The sequence below is a fragment of the Calypte anna genome, chromosome 2 (genome assembly GCF_003957555.1).
Source record: "Calypte anna isolate BGI_N300 chromosome 2, bCalAnn1_v1.p, whole genome shotgun sequence".
In the NCBI taxonomy this organism is placed as follows: Eukaryota; Metazoa; Chordata; class Aves; order Apodiformes; family Trochilidae; genus Calypte; species Calypte anna.
Genome location: NC_044245.1, coordinates 134,940,783 through 134,963,195, shown reverse-complemented (window position 1 = coordinate 134,963,195; position 22,413 = coordinate 134,940,783). Strand labels below are relative to the sequence as shown.

Genomic DNA, 22,413 nt, shown 5'->3' with positions numbered 1-22,413 from the left:
TTTATTAAGCTGACATTTTATGTGCTATGCTGGAATAGAATTTTTCCATCATTTCTGAAGAAAGTGCCAGTTTTCTTTCATGCTGAACCAGCTAGGGAGCTAATGCAGATAAAATTTACATGTGATTTATTTAAAAAAAAAATAGGTTTTATCCTTAAATTTTCAGTGGTGGGCACAAATTTATGGTTTTTTAGTAGATCTTCTGCTTATTTCCAGTAAGATAAATAAGGACATAAAGTTATAAACATCTATGATAAGATATTTTGAGGGGAAAAAACCACCAAAAACCCACAGCCTCATGAAAGTTTAATTTATGTAAACTAAAGCAATTTTAAATCTTGCTAGTTGTTGTGCTATTTATTTGTGATCCATCTAGTCCTATGCTTAATATTGTAACATCTACTGCAAGATTAACATACTTTTGCAAATCAGTATTTATAAATGCAGCTGATTTACATTTGTATTAAATGAGAAATAGTGCCATCTGGGTTTTCTACCAATCAGATAACAGTTTTGTGGGTTTTTTTAACGCATCAATTTTAGTTAATCAGCATATCTATGGAAGACTCATGATGAAAGTTTTGTTTGGAAATATAAAAATTAATTGTGAATAAATCTATTAACTTTACCAGTGAATTTTGACCATTTCTTAGTATTTTCTGAAGTTTCAAACACAATTTAGTTGATAGGAATTTATACATCAGACTATCAATTTTTAAAAATTAATGATGACTACAATGGTCAACTCAGTTTTTAGCTGAGAATTGAAAAATTACTGTCTTATGTATATACCCTTTTCCTACACTCCTGAAAAACTGGAAGAGTGAACTACTGCTAATGAATTGACTATTTTTCCCTGGTTTTATACACAAAACTATGCAAAAGTCAAAATCTTTCATCACAGTTAATCTTATCCTTAACAATGTAATCTTCTATTGTGAGTTTTAGAGGAACTTTAACACTGATAATTTCTGAAAATATGGGCATTTATTTTGGTATAATTGTATCTAGGAATAGCTATCAATTCAACATTCCAATCTAAATTAAAATCCTAAATTAGTTGGCTTGGGGCATTTAAGGTGTTGAAAACTAATAACCTCAAGGCAATGCTTTAGATTTCAAAATGCTGTAATAATAGACAGGAGAAACATAAACATATGTGCAGTCCTTGAGGCATTTTTTCAGCAGGTGTTGCTGAAACCATGTTTATAATCATTGCAAGACCCAAAACAAAACCACAGGAATTATGACTTCAGTTACCATAGCTAATTTTACCTCTGTCACATATAAATGCTAGATATTGGATCAAATACTGAATACTAAATTAGTGTTCTTACCATTTCAGTCTAAAGATGAATTAAAAACAAAACAAAAAAAAAAAATGTTTTAAATGACTATTCACATTGGCCATCCAGAACAAGCAGCAACATAATTTTCTCTTGTATTTATATATTTAGCATGCAAGTTTGAAGATAACAATATGTAAACTGAATTTCAATATTGAAACACAGATCAATAGAGAGGTTTTTGACTTCTAGAGGCAGCAAACTTATATACCTAAAATTTCTGGTTTACCTTATTTTAGAATACTACACTGATTTATGTGTCAGCTACTATCTTTATTTGTCCAGTCTGTAACACATTACATAAGGATCAGTCTCAAGGAATAAACTAAGCTCTTCTATTGGTTCAAATCTGCATTAGTTTATTAAATCTTTTACCAGCCAAAGCATATATTTATTGTTAGGATTCCTGATGTTAACTTCTGTTACCTTAAGCTTTTGAATAACAGACTCTAGTCAGTGTTGAGTTGAAATGGTTAAGTGGTTGAAATTTGCTTCAAGTTTTGACTTCAGATAATTAATACCAACATTCAACATTCAACATTGTTTTATATATTGAATTTGAAGCATGCTGCTTAGCATAATTTAAATTACAATGATTTAGTTTTGAATCAAATATATTGCAGTAAAGATATAGTACTCCATAGCAAGGTAGAAAATTTTGAAACAAAATCTATTTAAGACTTAATTTGGTGACTTTAATTGTTATATGTTAGTTTACACCATGTAGAACTATCTAAAATTATGTTGCCTTCTTTCCATTTTTCTCTAATGTGTACCATTTGGATGATAATTTCTTAAAATTCTTGAAGATATCCTTCTTAAGATCAGAAAAAACCCACTAACTTCCACTAGATTATGCAAATGCTTATCATCTTCTGTAACTTTGCCCTTAGTTTTCCTTGACATTAGCTTCTACTTTGAGGATAAAATGAAAGCTTCAAAGTAAGAAGACTCAAACTGTATTTTGCATCATAATTAGAGGACCCTGAGAAAATTCTTGAATGATGACTCTCAGCTAAATCTCAGCAGTATTAGCTCAGATTCATGAAAAAATTGGCTACCTGATTCCCAATGGACTCCATTTCACAGACATAAGTCTTAAAGCTCCCTATAAAATTCTTGGGGGAAGTTTATAAGGAAATCCTGAAATTGGGGACAGTTTGCAAAGCAGAGGTATATGGAGACAGTAAAACTAGTTGTATATAAACTAGTGCAGCCTAATGACTATAGGGTGCTCTTCCTGCCTACCTGCCACACCTCACTGTATGTTCTTATATATATATATCTATGTATAAAGCTTAAAAGGATCAGTTCCTTTATTTGCTTGAGATAAAGTCTATATCACGACTGGCTTCATACTGTAGTTTGACAGATATGAATTTCTTATATGGAGCAGAGGTGTTGCATTCAGTCTCTTACTAATTAATTGAGACAAACATAGAGCATGGGAAGCAACTATTTAAATTTAGCTCTTAGATGCTAATTTTGAACTTGAGAGATAAATATTTTAAAATATATGGACAGATTCCTTTTTCTTTCTTAAGGTTTTACTGGATGGGGCTTTGAGCAACCTAATCTAGTGAAATATATTCTTGCCCAAGACTTCCCTTTCAACCCAAACCATTCTATGGTTTGGTTTATAAATTCTATAATAGAATTTTAAAGTTTTGTTTATGAACATGATCAGTCATTTTCTCTCTCTTTCCCTGTTTTTAAGTCTTCTGTTTAGCAGCATTCAGTTCAGAATAAACTGCAGGCACTTGTTCATATACCATGAAGCAAAACCAGTTCCTGCAAAAAGATTCCAATAAGATAGCAATATTAAATATTTTTCTTTAGTAAGACTGTTATTCTATATATTCCTAGTGAACTCAGATAAATTCAAAATCAAACTTCTTCATCATACTTTTAAACATAATTTCACTCAGTTTAAGGAACTGTTTTAAATTGTAGTAGCAACTTACTTACAAAGGAGCATTTATTCTGCTAGCATTCTCTATCTCTTCTAAAAATAAGCAATCTTCTCCAGCACAGCTGTTAGTGGGAGATTAATAACTTCAGAATATGATGTGTAATATATGAAATAATGATTCTTTAGAAGTATGTGACAATATGGTAGTCTGCTGAAGAAGTTAGCAGGGATGGAGGAGATGTCTTCTTTTACTCTGCAGGAAACACTATTTTATTTTAGGGTCTAGCCTCTCCCAGCAATGTTTTAGACAAAATGGTAGAGCACATTTATTTTTTATTTTATTTCCTACCGTTAAATTGTGGAAATTTAAGTGTCAGAAATTAAGAACATCAGATATTTCTAATTTCTCATTCAGCTGACTTAGATCTACTTATCAGGGAAATAGTCTATCTCTGTATTAGAAGGAGGAAAGTATCCGGTGGTCTGAACTTGAGTTCACTAGAAAGAAATATGACTGTATAACCAAATATCTCTCATACACAGACACAAAAAAAAGGAAGTGGTTTGTAGATATGGTTTCAATATGCACATATCATAGCTGGCACAGTTAGACATGAGTTATGCTTCCCAAAGAACTAAAGGATGATGAGAAATACAAAGTTAAAATAAATATGTTTGTATATCTCATGATGATATTTGGATGTCTGTTTTTAAGTGGAGCTGAAATTACCTATTTTTTCCTCCTAATTTGATATTTATTTCCTCAGAAAATATTTGTCATATTGTGAACTGCTGCACCTGTCTTTAAAAGGAAGCATAATTATTTTAATTACCAAAAGCCAGCCTGAGATTCTCTAGGTCATTTTGAATTACAAAACCAATGTATTGACTGTTAGTCATGTGCTTTGATTTTAAGAACTCTTCTTTGAACCTTCTTCACATGAAAGAAAGAAGTGGAACTTGTATTAGGTGTGGCAAAGTAAAATTTGAATTTTAGTGTTCTTTATTTCATGTAAATGCAACAACTTAACATTTTCTGCTTGTATTGTGCATTTCTGTTTCTAAAAACTAGGTAGGTGAATTAATACAAATCATCTTCTTCTCTAATTAGTTCTACTGAGTCCTATTGAGCAACAAAACATCAGCTTGAAGAGTGTGTTCTGTTTTCTAGACCAAAGGCATCATGTCTAAATAGTACTTACACTGTGTGTAGGTACATCAATGTCCTTGACATTTGATTGATGCTTTTAAGATTCAGATGCTGCTTTCTAGAGGTTGTGGGAGGGTTTGATTATTCTTTATTTAGAATTTGACAAGCAAAAATCGCAGTGTCTTCAAGTTTTGCTTTCAGTGCAAGACTTTCCCTCGAACTCTTGCTGACAGTAACAGACATCTTAAGGAACCTTAAGGTTTGGTTTTTTTGAACAATGCAGAGATTCAGCACTTAAGGAAGTCCTACCATAATATCCTATCTTCTATAGAATTTAGGAAGAAAAATGCCATGGTAACTTCTGAGGGCTGCAGAATAGCTGTCCATCACAATCCTCTGGTTGTGTGAGTTGTTCCACCATGTTACAGCTATTCCTGTAATACAATTTGCTGACCAGGCACAGAGGTCTAGTTCCTCCTGTTTGTTTCCTAGACTGTGTGTTAACATTCATACAGTTTATGTGACTGGTCTTTTGATTCTCATTTAGGGAGACAGCTGAGTCACATTTTACACTACTCTAGTTGGCCTGGTTTATTCTCCAGTTAGTTGTAGTGGTGATGGTGGCATGAGCACTGCTTTTTTGCACCCCTCTCCTGCACGTCCTTTGTTGAAGATCTGTTGTCAGACTTTAAGGAAATAAAATTAGTAATGCAGATCATTTTTACTTGAGAAAAAATTGTCACCCACATGAAACAGAAATAGTGAACTTTAAATTTTTAACCAATCTTTCTGCTTCACAGTGCTCTGTCCAGCCAATGAAATACGTCTGGATTCAACAGGAGTAATACTGAGCCCTGGATATCCTGACAGCTACCCAAATCTTCAGATGTGTGCATGGACCATTACTGTGGAAAAGGGTTATAATATCAGCATGTTCTTTGAATTCTTCCAGACTGAAAAGGAATTTGATATACTTGAGGTGTTTGATGGTAATTATAGGATACACAACTTTGAATGATACTTTTTCTCTATAGATGCATTTTACATCTACATGTATTCTATCTGCAATGTATTTACATTAAATGTATTTTTAAATCTTAAGTAACTATTTGGACTTGTGCTGAAAAAAGCTCTTGGATTACTGTTTCAAAATTGTCCTGCATTAATTATGTTTAGAAATAATTTTGTTTCTGAACAAATATATACTCTCTACTGTACAACGTGTAATGACAATTTTGATTTTTAATTCAGATTAATTTACCATTTTAGCTTCATAAAAATGTAATTTAGTTTTCTATGTATATTAATTGTTTGCGTATAATTTATTGTATGTTTTTTTAAACTTTGTAACTTTTTTTTTTCTTTGTATCAAGGACCAAATAGTCATAGCCCATTGCTCATTTCTCTCAGTGGGGACTATTCATCTTCTCTAAATATAACCAGCAACAGCCATGAGGTATTTCTCCGGTGGTCAGCAGATCATGGCACCAATAAAAAAGGCTTCAGGATAAGATATATAGGTATGTAAATAAGACTTTCTTTAATGTGTGTATAATTTAAATATGTAACATTTATTTGTATGAAAAGGGTAATGGAAGCTATATTTTGTAACATTATTTGACCATTATGAGAGGATATCCCATCTGTTTAATATATGAACCTGATGATACTAATCTTGTCAGGAGAAAAAAAGCCTCATACCATAAGTAGGATATATGAAACACGTGCTCTGTAGAGATTTCAGCAAATGTTTCACAGGACCTTAAAATGGCACAAATTGGTACTAAAGGTAGAAGAACCTTCGTTTTCTCTCTCACATCATTTATTTGCACTTATATACCTCTCCTCTTCATACTGAGTCTTTATGCTCTTCATCATTTATCACCACTAGAGGGACAGAGAAAGAGGTGGCAAGAAGGCAGCAGTGAACAGCTATAAGGTGAAAAAACTGTGAGAACCTGAAGGACTGAGCTCTTTAATTTAAGGTTCAACAGAAGTAGGAAACTGTATTAAAGAGATCAATTGTCAAAAAAGCCAACATTGTGTGTATTATTAATTCAAATGAACATATTTAACAATAGTACATGAATATGATACCTAACAAAGACTGATTTTTATATAATTGCTTTCATAGAATTATTACACAATATCCATTTTTACAATGTAATAATATTCATTAATAAAGATAAAGTAGTTCTGTTGCAATCTACTGAAATTACACAAAAAATATATTTGATTTTTTGACATGACAAAAGACATTAAATATGCAGAATGAAAAGTACTGGAGATAGTATCTGTAAGTACTTGAGAAATTATTGGCATAAAACAGTTTCCTTTAAACAGTGGAGAAAATAATGGAGAATTAATATTAAATTCTTCTTTCTGCTGTAGATTATTGTTTTCCCGACTCTATTTTTGCCTACTTCAATACATACTAAAAAATAACAAGTTTCTACAAAAATATCATTGTCATCCTTCCCTTCAGAAGAGGACATTTTTCTCAGAGATCCAGTGTTTGTTGCATAGCTAGATATAAGTACCTATTTTCACTGGGTATAGTAACTCCTGGATCCATTAAAAGAGAAGGCCTTTTCCTACTGTCAGTGAGAGAACTGTTGAGACGTAAACAGGAAGAGTTTACTAGTTGTCTGTTTCACTCAAAAAATACAGGTATATTTTCTCATAAAGATGTAGAGGTGTTATGTATCTCTAGTTGTTCCAAGGGTATAAGGCCAGAACAATTTAATATAGGGAAGAAAATCCGTTCCTACCATGTGCTCTGAAACATCAGATAGTGCTTCTCATTCTGCTGCTTGCTTTAATAATTGGTGAACAGCCACTTCCCCCCTGACCAGGAAAAGCTTGTACATGAGAAAACCATTTATGTGAACAAAGTCACAGGGCATGGAAAGGCTTAAAGAGCAAGTGAAGCAGCACTTCTCTATTTGCCTAAGAAAACAGATAACAATAGTTAGAAATATTTCTTGGAAGCATGAAGGAAGCACTTCGAAACAGACTTCCAATTTAATCCAAGATGGGTTAGCCAAGATGCCTACTTTCCCATTTTGTAGAAGAAAAATTGTCCTTGAAAAAAAACAGAGATGTTAAATACACACACATATATATAAAAAGCCCTATTCTTTCCTCTTTATATTTAGCGAAATTGATTGCATGCATAATCTGTATACAAAATACAACAACTTCAAGTGATGCTTTCTCAGCTTGTTACAAGATACCCACTTAATTTAACAAGAATTTTTCAAGAATTTTCACCTGAATTCTAAATACATCTTTTATTTATTCAATATTTATGTTTAAAGCTCTCTACTGTAGTACTCCAGAGTCCCCTCCACATGGTTTCATTGTCAGTCAGACAGGTGGACAGCTCAACAGCATGGTTCGCTGGGCTTGTGATCGAGGTTTTCGTCTCATTGGGAAAAGTACTGCTGTATGCAGGAAGTCTCCATACGGTTACTACTCGTGGGATGTTCCAGTCCCAGCTTGTCAAGGTAAATTCTTTTATTATCAAATAACACACCCTAACAAACTTCCTTTTCTCTTGTATAATGTAAGTCGTTGTTTTTCTGACTTAAAATGTATAGAAGGTAATAAGTTATGGTCATAGTTCTGTACAAGAAATTTTTCCTCCTAGTAAAGCTTAGAAAACATGTTTTTTTTAAAGATGGTGTGTCAACAGAACTTGGTATGACTGGGAGATACTAAAACCAATCTACATTACTGGGGGGTGGGAGGGAGATCTTACAAATATAAAATGTGAAATTATTCCTAATGCTCTCTTTAGACTATTTTGTAAATTCTTTTATCATGATCCAAGAACTATATAGAAACCAGAAGTACCTGAAACTTACTACATATCTAGGAACAGGAAACTGGTCCAAAAAAACATTGCCTGTAACGCCATTCTAATCTTTCATGGCTTTAGCTGAAATTTAAAAGAAAATTCACTGCGTTAACTGCAGTTTTTTCAGTAAAATATGTAGATGTATTTATTCATAACATATTTTTCTCTGGTTGACCAGTGGAAATGAATGCTATAGGAATTTTCTTGCTAATTTCCTGGTTTTTAATTTTTTTAATAAGAAATCTTTAAACTGAATATTTTTAAAGTAAAACTGCCAACCCCTTGTCAAAGACTACAGGCAGTGCATTTGCTACATATCGTTCTTCTGTGTTTTCTTATCAGTTATCTATAGATGTCTTCATGATAGTTATTTGTGAAACTTGATCAGACATATCAAACAATGAGGAATGGAAAAAAAATTGAAACAAACAACTTATCAAATCCAATAAGCAGAATATTTTTCTAAACATAGAGTTCAATAATGCAAATACTTGTAGCACTCACATAATACTTCAGGAGCAAGTGGAGTTAACTGCCTAATAGTCTCGTGGTGTCTGATCAAGCACAAAGACTGTTGGTACCAGCTATTAGTATCCTGAGGATTACTTAATGTACATATTAATTAACTATTAATTATAATAATGCATGTAATTAACACTAGCTTTGACGCATTATATGAACTTCAATTATTCCAGCAATTCCTTAGGTGTGGAGAGTGTTTTGTGTTCATGATACATAGATGCAACTCAAAACAGCAGACTCTTCATTTCAACCTAAAGTCACGTTATTACTGTAAAAACCCTCAGAAATGATCAGCATCCATACATCAGTTGTACTTTTAAGATACACATTGTCTTGGTGACATGCAAATTACACCCTAGACCTGGATGATACCCAAGATTTACACTAGAATCTCTTTTATCAAAAGGTTGAGAACACCATCAGTAAATATCCCACAAGACAAGTTTTGCCATTCCCTTGGCTACTGAGATATACAGCTTCACCACTAAATAGTTATAAGTCTTTTAAGTGTGTACTAGTGTTTTATAGAGCAACATATTATAGAGGATGAGCATTGTTTTAACTATTGTAATGTTCAGTTACAATTTACTGACTAGTTTGCCAGGTGCTACTATTGCTTTCTCTTTATATTTTAAATTTGTTTCTGTACCATTACTATCTCTTCTGAATCCTCTCTGTGACTAATGAATGCCAGTAGCTTTCTGCACTACAGCTTTTTACCCGAGTTCATGAGTAACATCATTTTTTATGTTGTCATTCCTATATCTGTAACAATAGAAAGCTTGGTCTCTCAACCTCTAAATAGGTAATACCAAGTAGTCTTCAAAACACTTGTGCTACAGGCCTGACAGAAACTTAATACTCTGAATGCACACTTAAACCTCGATTGAAAACATTATTTTACATCATTTACAGGACTAAACATATCTTAGCGGAAGAGACTCAAAGCAGTAGTACAGAATTAAAAAAATAAAGGCCTCAAGCCAAACTTCAGCAATTTCCTGAAACCTGTTTCAAAGTTAATACAAAAATACCCTTCCTCTATCATAGAAAAAAGTGAAGGGAAACTGTTTCAGAATCTAATATCGTATTATTATAATGGTAACAATAATACAAATTAATCACAAATGTTTAATCTTCTAACTTTTAGACATTTACTGTTCTGTTTAAAGTGTTCTAAAACATTTGTTTTTCTCCCAGTTATTTTTAAATTTTATTTTTTTTCCCAACATTACATGATTCTTGATTATAATTATGAAATACTTCCTTGTAAACAATGTCTCAGATAGGCCTCATCAGAAATCAGTGTTAAGTGGACGTTGGTCTCTTTTGCCAGACGACTTTCAACAAGACAAGAGGGCATGGTCTTAAGTTGTGCCAGGGGAAATTTAGGTTAGATATTAGAAAGAATTTCTTTATGGAGAGAGTGATCAGGCATTGGAATGGGCTGCCCAGGGAAGTAGTGGATTCTCCATCCCTGGAGATATTTAAAAAGAGACTGGATGTGGCACTCAGTGCCATAGTCTAGCAACCGCAACGGTGGTAAAAGGGTTGGACTTGATGATCTCTGAGGTCCCTTCCAACCCAGCCAATTCTATGATTCTATGATTCTATGGGTAAGAAGCGAATGCTTTTACAGGAGTTCAAGGTAGAGATGTTAAGAAAGTAGGGTTTAAAACATAACACTATCCAGAAGAATCCTCTTGCTCAGTAATCTAAATTAGCCAAAATAGCAGATGCAATTGTTGCATAACTGATGATTGTTATGCAAATTTTACTAAAGCATTACAAAAATAAAGGGCATTGTTGATTGCTGAAGGAGACAGAACTTACAGTATGAGAACAAGTAGTGCTGTAGCATTTGTTGATACTCAGGATCATAAGCAACAGAACGTTTACTAGAACGTTACATGTCTTTGGGAGATGGTTATTAGTTTTTAAACCCTGCTGAACGGTGTACCTGTTGTAACTGGAAGTGGACTTGTTTCTGGCACCTCCTCAGCAGCCGTAAGTAGGAGTATGTGGGGCAGAGGGGGGTTCGTTGATTGAAAACTTCATGTGATCTGGCAATGTGTACTTGCAGCCCAGAAAGCCAACTGTATCCTGGACTGCAGCAAAAGAAGAGACACCAGCAGGTCAAGGGAGGAGTTTCTCCCCCTCTGCTCCTTTCTTTTGAGACCCCACCTGGAGCACTGTGTCCAGTTCTGGAGCCCCCAGTGAAAGAAAGATATGGAGCTCCTGGAGTGAGTCTAGAGGAGGGCCATGGAGCTGATTTGAGGGATGAAGCACCTGTAATGTGAGAGCTGAGAGAGATGAGGTTCTTCAACCTGGAGTAGAGGTGGCTCCAGGGAGACTTTACAGCATCCTTCCAGTACCTGAAAGGGGCCTACAGAAAAGCTAGACAGGCACTTTCTACAAGGGCTTGTATTGATAAAACAAGGGTTAGACATTTTAAGCTGAAAGTGGAGAGATTTAGATGAGATACTAGGAAGAAATTCTTCACTGTGAGGGTGGTGAGACACTGGTGACACTGAGACACAGTTTGCCTAGAGGAGTTGTTGATGTCCTGTCCCTGGAAGTCTTCAAGGCCAGGTTGTATGAGGCTTTGAGCAGCCTGGTCTAGTAGAAGGTGTCCCTGCTTATGGCAGAGAGATTGGAACTAGATGACCTTTACGGTCCCTCCCAACACAAACCATTCTGTGGTACTGTGAATATTGTCTGAAATTTCTTTCATGGTTTTGAAGGCAGAGGTTATCTTGGCAAGTTGTGCAGGTGTCCTGATTTCATTGTTTTCTCCCAATTCAAACATATTTTAACAACAATCCTGTCACATCAGTTCTGCAAGTTTTGATAGCATTAGTGGTTTACATGTATCTCAGCTGTGATTTTTAGTTTTGGTACAGCTTCACACTTACGTTGCTTATGAAGTGGATTTGTTTTTGATCAGATCATTTCAACAGCAGGAGGAGAAAAAAAACACATTACTCTTCTTTTTTCAAGTTGGAGAGGCTTAACTTTTCCTGTCTCTGCAAAGGCAACATAGGTGGTCTCTTGGGGTTCAAAATTCTATTGCAAAGGAAACTACTTAAGAATTAAATACCTAACCACCCCTCTTTTGTTTTTATCTCCTTTTTTAATTTTTTATTTTATTTTAATCTGACCTGCATTCAATGCATGATGTTAAAAATGTGGAGAATACTTGGTTTTGATTTTGTTCCCAAACCAGACATAACATTATTTAATTATTTAACATTATAGAATTGTGTCTTCTCTTGATATTTCCTTTATACTGAATAATTTAAAAGGAAAAAAAAAAAAAAAAAAAGCTTATAATTTAAATTGCCAACTGTCTGTATTTTCAAGAAGGGTATTTTCTTTCTGCTTTGCAGGAGAAGAACAAGCCTGTGTTGAAATTTAATTCTAGTTCTTTCCCAGAAGTCACACAGTACATATAGAAAAAGTCTAAAGTATAAACTACATTCAGAGTGTTTCAGACTGGTGCTTTAGTCATTCAACCATGCTGATCATATTTTTTCCGTATATTCTCTGTTGTCTCTTCTTTTATCATCTCCAAAATTCTTAGTGGATACCTTCAGAGTTACCATTTTTCCTCTTTTTAACTTTCTCCATCAAAAGATTTCCTCAGATTTGATTCCCTAAAATTTTAAGGCAATTTATTTTTAGGCTTAAAACATATATTAATGAGTTTGGGTTTTTTTTTAATTGATTTAGACTGATGATGTTAGTGTATAAAATTAGGGAGTGGATGTTTTGAGATAAGTAAAATCATATAGTGAAGATCTAAAATAACTTTTTCTTTTTACTCAGCAATATCCTGTGGAATTCCTAAAGCTCCATTAAACGGTGGGATATTAACTACAGATTACTTAGTTGGCACTCGGGTTACTTACTTTTGCAATGATGGATACAGGCTATCAGCCAAGGAACTTACTACTGCAGTCTGCCAGCCAGATGGCACCTGGAGCAATCACAATAAAACTCCTCGCTGTGTAGGTAAGTAACATGAAATATCTCCAGTGAGTAGGAAATTGGATGTACATTTTATTTATTTATCCAATAGGATCTTCACATTACTTAAACTTTCAGCTTCAGGTTACTTTAATGTGTGAATGAATGGTATTAAATTATTCTGAAATACATATTTGACATATATATGAGATAAATACTGAAGCATTCTGTAACAGCAGAAGAAATAAATTTGAGATTATAGAATACACTCAAACCAATAATTAATTTGCAGCTAAATCAAAGTTAATGGTCGCAGAGATTTTTGCAAAAGCTGTCTCTTCAGTGAGAGCTGCACAGTTCATGTAATACTAACAAAGGATATTTACTATCTGGAATAGCAAAGTCTCTGTTACTCTGGTATACTTGTTTTAAATTATCTATTTTCTGCCCAACATTATAATACTACACAATCTAAACTTGGGCAACATCACAGTAGAGAAAATACACATTCAGTAGAAAAGAGAAGTTGATATCATGAATGTTACACATGGGACATGAAAACCTGGGTGATAATAAGAATGATTCAGAAATGTCAAAGAATCTGATGCACACTGAGATTTGAATTATCTAACCCAGTGAATTTTGGAAAGGAAAGAAAATGTACCCTGGAATTCCTTTAAAGGATTTTCCCTTTCTTTTCCCCTGTGCTTGTAAATTTCATTCCCTCATGCATTTTCTCTATCTAGAGAACCAATCTAAACTGAGAGAAAGCAAATAGAATCCAGCAAATCTTCCCTCTCTACCTTTCAATCAGAGAAAAAAATATAATAACACTTGTTTGCATTTTTAAATTAGGGTTGTAAAATATTTTTTTGTTTGTTTTTAGAGAAAGAAGATGTAGATTTTAGACATGAGATAAAATTTTGTAGCTTGTGAAAAAAACATCTTGCATGTTGATATTATTATATCTGTCACTACTGTGAAGCTTCTCCAAGTGAGTCTTTAAGATCTCACAGAATTTACCTGGGTAGAAAAATTCCTATATTGAAATGTCCCTGGCACTGAAGTAAAGACACTAATGTTAAGTGTCATCGCAGGGGTTCCATGACTATCAATCTGCAGTGAATTCACCCATGGTACAAAGTCTATCTACACCAATTACAGTTATGCTGTGTCTGGACCATTGATTGCTACTAATTAAATTAGAGAACTTGTACCTGCTAACCACAGGCAATTTCAGATGCAGCTTTAGTCTTTAAACATTATGTTATTGTGTTTAAAATATATTTGTGAATTAATGATGGTACACGTTTTACCTGTTTGACTGTACTAAGCCACAAATAACTGTTTTTGTTATTCTGGAAGTTGTTACGTGTCCAAGCATCAATTCTTTTACACTGGAACATGGAAGATGGAGAATAGTGAATGGTTCACATTATGAGTATAAAACAAAAGTAGTTTTCAGCTGTGATCCAGGGTATTATGGTTTGGGACCAGCATCTATCGAGTGTCTTGCTAATGGCACCTGGAGTTGGAGAAACGAGCGGCCATACTGCCAAAGTGAGTACATAAGATACCTGCGTCTGCTTTACAGACTTTGGATAAAAATCTTGTATTTCACTGAATTATAAAATAAATAATTAAATATTGTCATCAGTTAATTAGAAAAATATTTCCTGGCTGGAATTCCTGGGTGTCCTGAAAGATATTATTAACAAATACAGTCCAGAAAGTTTAGTGACAAGGAAATATCTGTAAGCACACTCCTCGATTAAAAGATCCCTAAATCTGTAAAGGTACAAATAAGTAATACTGAACATTTTCATATATATTTTGGCAGGTCAAGAATACTATATAGTCTACAAAAATGCAAACATTTTATATTCTGTCTGCATACTTAATAAATAATCACTCCTTTCATCTGGTTACCTTGCAGTGTGTAAGTCCACGTCATTCCTACCATCAGGTGGTCTCCTGATAACTTGCAATAGATACTTCTTAAGAAAATAAGTAATGAATATTCAGATACTAAACGTATTGTGACAATAAATATTTTTCACTATGTTTTGGGTAGGTTTGCTTGCAATATCAACTATTACTTTTTTTTAAACAGAAAGTACACTAGCTGGTTTCACCCTTTGATAATCCACTATCTTGTTTACTACTAGTACAGTTCTTTAATGATTTTATTTAAGAATTATTTAAAAATTATGATAATATTTGAAAAGATTATTTGAATTGTAAATTAATAGCAAGGAATTCCATGCAGTTGTCACTGACTGTAACAAAGTATCGTGTGAATGCCAGTTCATTATGAACTAGAAGTCTAAAATGACATTTTACCAAAGAAACAAAGATAATTTTTAAAATGGCACAGTTGTCATATTACCATATTAAGAAAATGTCATTGATAAAACCAAGGTAATTAAATAACAATTAATAATGCTTTGTATGGCAGGACTTTTTTAACTTTACAGAGACAATTTTTATTGTTTGGTACCCCCCATTCCCTAAAGTATTATTTTCAGGAGAGGAATAGTCTGTTTATGCAGTTTTTCCTTTATTTTTTCTACTGAGCAAAATACTTCCAACTGTGAGATTTTTTTAATCTGGTTGACTGGTTGAAAAGTGTTATTATATATGTGTTTGGTACTCAGCTGTGCACTTTCGTTTTGTTTTGGTTTTGCTATAAAGTTATTTCTTGCGGAGAACTTCCTACCCCCCCAAATGGGAATAAGATTGGAACTCAAATCACATATGGATCAACAGCTATATTTACGTGTGACTCCGGATACATGCTTGTTGGTTCTGCCGTGAGGGAATGTCTGTCTTCTGGACTCTGGAGCGGAATTGAGACCAGATGTTTAGGTATGGATACTTCTGTCATGGCTTATATTCTTTTCTTGTCACTAGCAGAAAAAGTAAGCAAACTGAACTGGTTTGTCTTTTTCTGTTAACACAAACATTGAAGAATCCTGCATTTTAAAAATGTGTGTTGCTGAGTTGTTTTTCTCACCAGAGTATGACTACGGTTAACTTTCCACAAACTGAATCCCTTTTTCAGTGCCTTCGCAACATGCAAAACCTGTGTCACTGGATTGTTGTATGTTTATGCTGTGCATAAAAAGCAAGACTGGTGCCAGATGTATCAGCTTTAATGAATCTTCTCAGTTAAATACATGCATAATAGACAGTGATTATCTTATAGGATTAATCTCTACGTTTGTAAAAGGGGGAGTTGCAGAAGCTTTGATAGGAACAATGCAGCTTTTATTTGAGAGAAAATTGCTATTCAAACTCTATTTATAGAATTATAAATATAGAATTTGACACCCTTTATTTTTACATATTTACATCTTCATTTATTTAAAATACTCAGACACCTGTCCCTGAATAGTTTATGAATAAAATGAACATGAGAGCTCAGGGAAACAATTTTTGGGCTTCTTCTTAATTTGTTATTATCATGTGTACATATCCCAGGTTATTCTGTTAACTGGGGAGACATTGATTTTGACTCTATATGCAATTAACCTTTCAGTTTCTGTGGAAATCAAAGCTATGATAATATTCTGGTTGTAGAATGCAATATGAAAGTTGCACCTTTCCATTTGTGGAGGCATATGAAAGTAACTGAATTACCATAAACTGAGACTTTTAGATGAATCTTAGTTTATACACAAAATATAGAAATTTGTTGCAGTATCTCTTTGTGCAGATTGCTGTTTACCTTTTTGGTGTAAATTTGGTGCAAATCTTCAGTTACACATAATTTAAATGTTCAAGAGCGAAAGTGTTGTTTGTCACTCTAAAGTGTGAAGGTATAATGTTTGTTGACATAGCTGAGGAGAAGAGACAGACTTTGTTTATGTTTCTCTTAGACAATGAAAATCACCTAGCAGATGGGGGGTAGGGAGGGAATCCTCTTAGATTTCTAAGTTGTCACAAATAGTAAGACAGTTTTGGATTTTAAAGTTTTGGAGCACCATAGTTCATTGTATAATCAGAGTCTTCTGACTTCTTAATTTATAATGTTTTATCTGCAAAGATTACAGATGTCGGATTTTGGAAACTGTAAAGAATTTCATCAAAGAAATATTTATTTTAAACCAGCGAAATTGTATGTTCTTTATGAATAGCACCTTGGAAAATGCTTAAATATAAGAATTTTGTGAAAAGTATTTTATTCCAATGAATATTAACCCAGGGGAAATTCACTTCATTCTATGTTTACCTGTAGCAAGAAAAATATAACACAGGCCTAGTAGTAGCCATCACTGGGATGGAATTGTGGATTTAATTTTCTGTTCAGGAAAGCAGAGTTTTTGATAGGACTGGAACATCATATTTGGTTGGAACAAAAATGATAAGACACTGATTTAGTTAATGGCCAGATATGGTATGTGGGTTTCTACAGTGATCCAGATCTTTAGCATTTTGCAGACACTATATGGACTGAGTCTAGTATTTAGAACTGATATTAATATTAGTTTACATTTCAACATGTGGATCTCATTTAGTTTTCCTGATTTCCCTTCTCAATGAGCAGAGGTCATTGGGTGAACGACCAGCTTACAAAATGAAGACAGCATTTACTTTAAACTTAAGACAAACCTGAAGGAAACAAGTTTCAGATGAAACAAAACTTTTTTACTTCTCAGAAGAAATTCAGTATGATTAAGTTTGTATACTGTTATGTCTAGTAACAATAAACAGTTAAGAAAAACTGTTTATTGTATATTTTACATTATTTTAATAATGTAAAAATACCTTTCAGGTTGTAATGGCAGCAGATTATTGAAGGAAGAGAGATAATATCACTTAGGTCATCCTTGTCTGTAACCTCTTTATTTTTTCATGATCCAAAAATACAAGTTCTAACATTAATGAGTTATACATGACAGCCTTAAGACAAATGAGAAAAAAGTTATCCAGTGGTTCTGTAAAGTAGTATTCTGTCAACGAGTTGAAAAGAGACAGTCATACCAGCTGAGGTCAAGCAGCCATGTAAACTGACAGTGAAGAGTATGCAGTGCAGTGGAGAGGTATGGGGGACAGGTAAGAGTCCTTGACATTCAGCACCTCCAGCCAGTTTATCACTGAAACATAATTTAATAAGGGGTGAAAAGTTTTTTTTTATGTCCATTTTATAAGATATGTAGAGATTATTGAATGAAAGTACAGTGGGGAGGTTAGATGATCAAATTAGAAGTAGTGAGAATATATTAAATCTATGTATACTGTGAATCAAGTAAATAAGGAACTTAAATGTATCCATATTTTCGTTATATGCAAATAATATATTTGGAAGAGAAAGGTAGAGAAGTAGAGCTAGAAAGCTATCTTTGAATTCTTTCATTTGAGAGGACGATATGCATACTCAGGAGTGACTGAACCTTTAAATTTTTATTAGGTAAGGACAAAAAATCCTTAGTTTGTATATTTTCCTAATCGACTGAATTATTTCTTTGGATATGTATCCTCTAAAGTATAACCTATCTGCCAATGATTTCATCCTTAAAACTTTCAGAAAAACATACAAATAAATCAGTCCTTCCTCTTCACTTTTTTAACATCTTTTTTTCACACTTATGATATTTCTCCTAGAAGAGAATCTGTATGTCCAGTGATACTGAGTTTATATATCTAAAGTTACCTGTATGCTACTCTTTGTTCTTCAGTAGTACTATATCATAAAAACAAATAGACTTTCAGATGTTTCATCCTTCATTCAGCCATTTCAAGGAATTAAACAGAGAACTTCAATCTCTGGACCATGGATTTAAAAAAAATTAAAATATGGCTGCCATTCACCCCGAGCAGTTTTAGTATAAGTTGATCAGTAGGCAAGGAAAGGTTCTTCTGAAACAAGCAGGAGAAAGACCCCAAACCGTGTTTTGTCTGGGGCAACACCAGTGTTGTTTCAGAACCTGTTTTCTACAGAAAGGTTATTTGTAAATAGGAGGATGTAAAAAAAAATATATATCCTCATAAGAAACGGAAGTCCTGTAGAGAAGAAAGAAATTCCAGCAAATGATTCTTCCATTCTCAGCTGAGGTCATCTTGACACGTTAATTAACTATTTTTGAATAATAAACTTAATCTCTTTTTTTCAATAAGGTAATGGTACCTACATTTCTCTAACTACTGTGCTCATGCTTGACATTACTGACATCTAAAATAAGCATAGGCACGTTTTTGCCATTTCATGTAGAGGTTCTGTATTCATTTATTCCTACTCTTGCATCTGAGTGAGAAACCTGCAGAAAAGAAACCTCATTTGCAGCTGAGGTTTCTGAGGTGCTGACACCAAGTTATTATGCTCATTCTTCTCTGCTAGAGCTGGATTTCATGTCAGGTTAGGTAATGTATTTGGTGCTCACGTTATTAATATTTTTCATTGGTACTTTTTGACTAATTTAATTTCTTAATAATATTTCATGTAGTTTTCTTCTCAAGCTTTGCTAGGCTGGAAATTGAGAATGTTATAGTACTTATTTCCCCTGCAAATCTGCTGCTCAGGAAAACCTTCAAATTTAATCTTTTTCTTTGTACTGTGCACTCAGTGCCTTTACAGAAGTGGTATCTTTTGATTCAGTATTATAAGTTATGGGTTACATTAAGACCTAGGGGACTCAAATGGATTCATAGAACTGCTGTGTAGGTTTTTATATCCTTATCATAGAAAAGAAGGAAATACACCCTATCTTACGATTTTTGCACTAAAATAAAGATGTTGACAATTAACAAGGCTGTCCTGAAAATAGTCCAGAATAGCCTAGTCTAAAATAGTTTAGAATCCTAACTTACTGTGAAGTCAGCTATGTTACTTCCACCCTAGTAAGGTAACTATTATAACCTGTTTGAATTGTTGCAAAATGTTGAATGGAGATTTTACTTAATATTTGCTAATTTTATTTCAGCTTTTCTTCTATCCATAGCCCAGTTAATGTAGTGCAGTAAATTACCTAATTTTTGTGTGTTTCTATGTGACAACGTACCATGCAACAGTGTATTTTTTTTTCCACTCATTCTGACAAACACAGTTCAGAAATTAAAACATTGAGCTTACTGCTGGAACCACTTTGTCAATCCAGTATTTCCCACAAGTCATACATGATTATGTTTCATTTTTTGTTTCCAATAGCCTTCCAAGGTGACTAGAAAAAACAGTTTAATATTACTTTGTAATTAGTCTCAAAATCAGAATATTACTTTGGAGATAAAATGATATTCCATTAGATAATAACAGGACTGTTAGGTCTTTTATCTATCATAAATACTGAGTGGAAACGAGTAAATATTGAGTGACTTATTGACTGTTTAAACAGAAATTGATAATAGAATTAGTATTTCTTAAACACTTTCTCATCTATTTGCAAAATAAATTTTCTGTAAAACAAAAATATTTTTTAAAAAAAGAGAGGCAGCCTTGTTTCCAGTAGTTGAACTTTTGTTTTCATACCGGTACTCAGTTTTTTCTCAGCAGCCCATTGCTTTCCACATCCTTAGCCTTCTGCAGGTATTTTCAGTTGTCTGCCACAGTTTTTGTGACATATTTTGTTCCTGTCTACAAAGAGAGCTCTCATTATGATACCCAGTTTCTCATATTTGCATTCAATCCTCAGTGAAAACAATTCACTTGCAGAGCTCAGCTCCTGGCTCTGTATCTGTATTGAGGAAGAATAATTTAGCTACCTCATTGCAAAAGACAGCCACACCTTATAATTGCATTGAATAAAGGCTAGTTATTACAACAGTAAGTGTGATAATTTATTCAGTTTAATTACAATAACCTTTACAACTAAACAGTGTTGCATGATTTTTTGCCGTGGTAAAGTCATTCTTTACTCTGTGTATATAACAGTGTGAGAAAAATGGCATCAATTACATTTTACATGATGTATACCATATAATACAAGAAAGTGAATGGAAAAAGATTTAAGGGATACAGCTGTGAGATAAAGTGAAGGAATAGAGTTGATGTTTGATACCTTTGCACAAAAAATATGTCTCATTCAGAAACAGAGACGATTTCTCAGAAAATCATACAGGTACATTATTTGTTTTTCTCAGACTACCAAACAGCCTGCAGGAATATTACAATTTTGAAAACTTTCCTGAATCAAAAATTCCTCCAAACCCCCAAACTCACTATTATATATACATTTATGGATGCACCTGTATATATAGATATAGGCATATAATACACCAAAGCAACATCAAAGGCAATTGAAAGGCACTTGCAAATTTTATGTCAGATTTTTAATAAGAGGAAATAAATGTCTTTATTTCTTATGCAACTTTTAAAACAAGAATTTTAAATGCAAATTCTTAAAAACAATTAGCAGCAGAATTATCATAAAAACTACCAGGACATGCAATAATGACTATGAACATGCCCTTAATATATCAAAAATAATTTCAAAATTCTTTTCTTCACACATTCCTTAGAGAAAAATGGCAAAAGGGAAGAATACTACTAACAGTCATGAGAAAAACAAATAAACACTTAACTTTTTACAAGAAATTAAACAAAACCAGAATAGAATGGAAAAGCAATTCAGTAATAATTATTCTTTCAGACCGGGACGTGGACAGTGGTGGGAGTTTTTGTTGGTTAGGGTTTTTTTTATTTATTTTCTTAGCATTGGATAAGCAGTGATAGCAACTACTGTAAGTGATATGTTTTTATTTCCTCTGAGGGAGGCCAGCTGTGTCAATGAGTGGGGTGGGAAAATAAAGCAAATTTTGGAAAATATTAATGACTGAATTTATTACAGCTTAGAGATTTTATTTGGCTGCATAAATTAGCTGAAATTTCAGTAATGTTCTCAAAATTTCTCTTAACAGGAACCAAATACACTTTCAATAGCAAATATGCTGAACTGCTTACCACATGCACTTACATGACAGATGGTATTTTTTAAATGGAACAAATGGAGTAGATCCTATTTTTGGGGGGTGGGGTTGAAGGAGTTAGGAAAGGGGTGATATTTTGAATTTTTGAATGTCCGTCAGACAAAGGTTCCCCTGGAAAGGAGAGTGAAAACTGGAGACCGATCCTGAAAATCCCAAATGTTTTTCATTTTGTTTTAAAACTGCCATGAAATTAGCATCACAAGTCTGACATGTCCTGTGTATATAAAAGTTATGCTAAAATTGGGTGTAGTTCCTTAACTCTGTCACAATGAGTTGATACAGAATTCTGATATGATTGAACTACTGTTTTATAATAGTCTTCATATGCTTAGACTGGGTTTTTTCAGTTTAGAAACCTTATGTGGCAATAGAGGTAGTCTCTACTATTTAAAAAATAAATCTCTTATTAATTAATACACCTCTTATCAATTAATACTAATTGTGACTATTTCACAATTAATTATGCAATATAGATAGTGCTTCAAAGATTTAACTGTTATGCAGTGTGGGTGGAGCTACTCAAGACAGAGGGGTTTGAAGTAATTGAATCATAGAACAGCACAAGTTTAAAGGGACCTCTGCACAGAAAACAGAGCTTGACCTATTTGGTGATGTGTGTTGCTTCCACTCTTCTGCTCTAAGGTGTAACTATAATCTTAATTAGGAACTAGATCAAATATTGTAATGAGGGGGAATAGGAGATTATTTCAGTGCAAACTGCCTGGTTGTA

General features: G+C 33.5%; 1 protein-coding gene across 1 annotated transcript in view; it reads left to right on the top strand.

The window, feature by feature from the left end:
* Positions 1-22,413, top strand: part of CSMD3 (CUB and Sushi multiple domains 3) — a 552,597-nt gene that overhangs the window by 476,834 nt on the left and 53,350 nt on the right. The window contains 6 exon segments of the mRNA XM_030444571.1: positions 5,209-5,397; positions 5,782-5,928; positions 7,729-7,917; positions 12,621-12,806; positions 14,127-14,321; positions 15,456-15,629. Coding sequence (XP_030300431.1) covers positions 5,209-5,397; positions 5,782-5,928; positions 7,729-7,917; positions 12,621-12,806; positions 14,127-14,321; positions 15,456-15,629 — 1,080 coding nt within the window.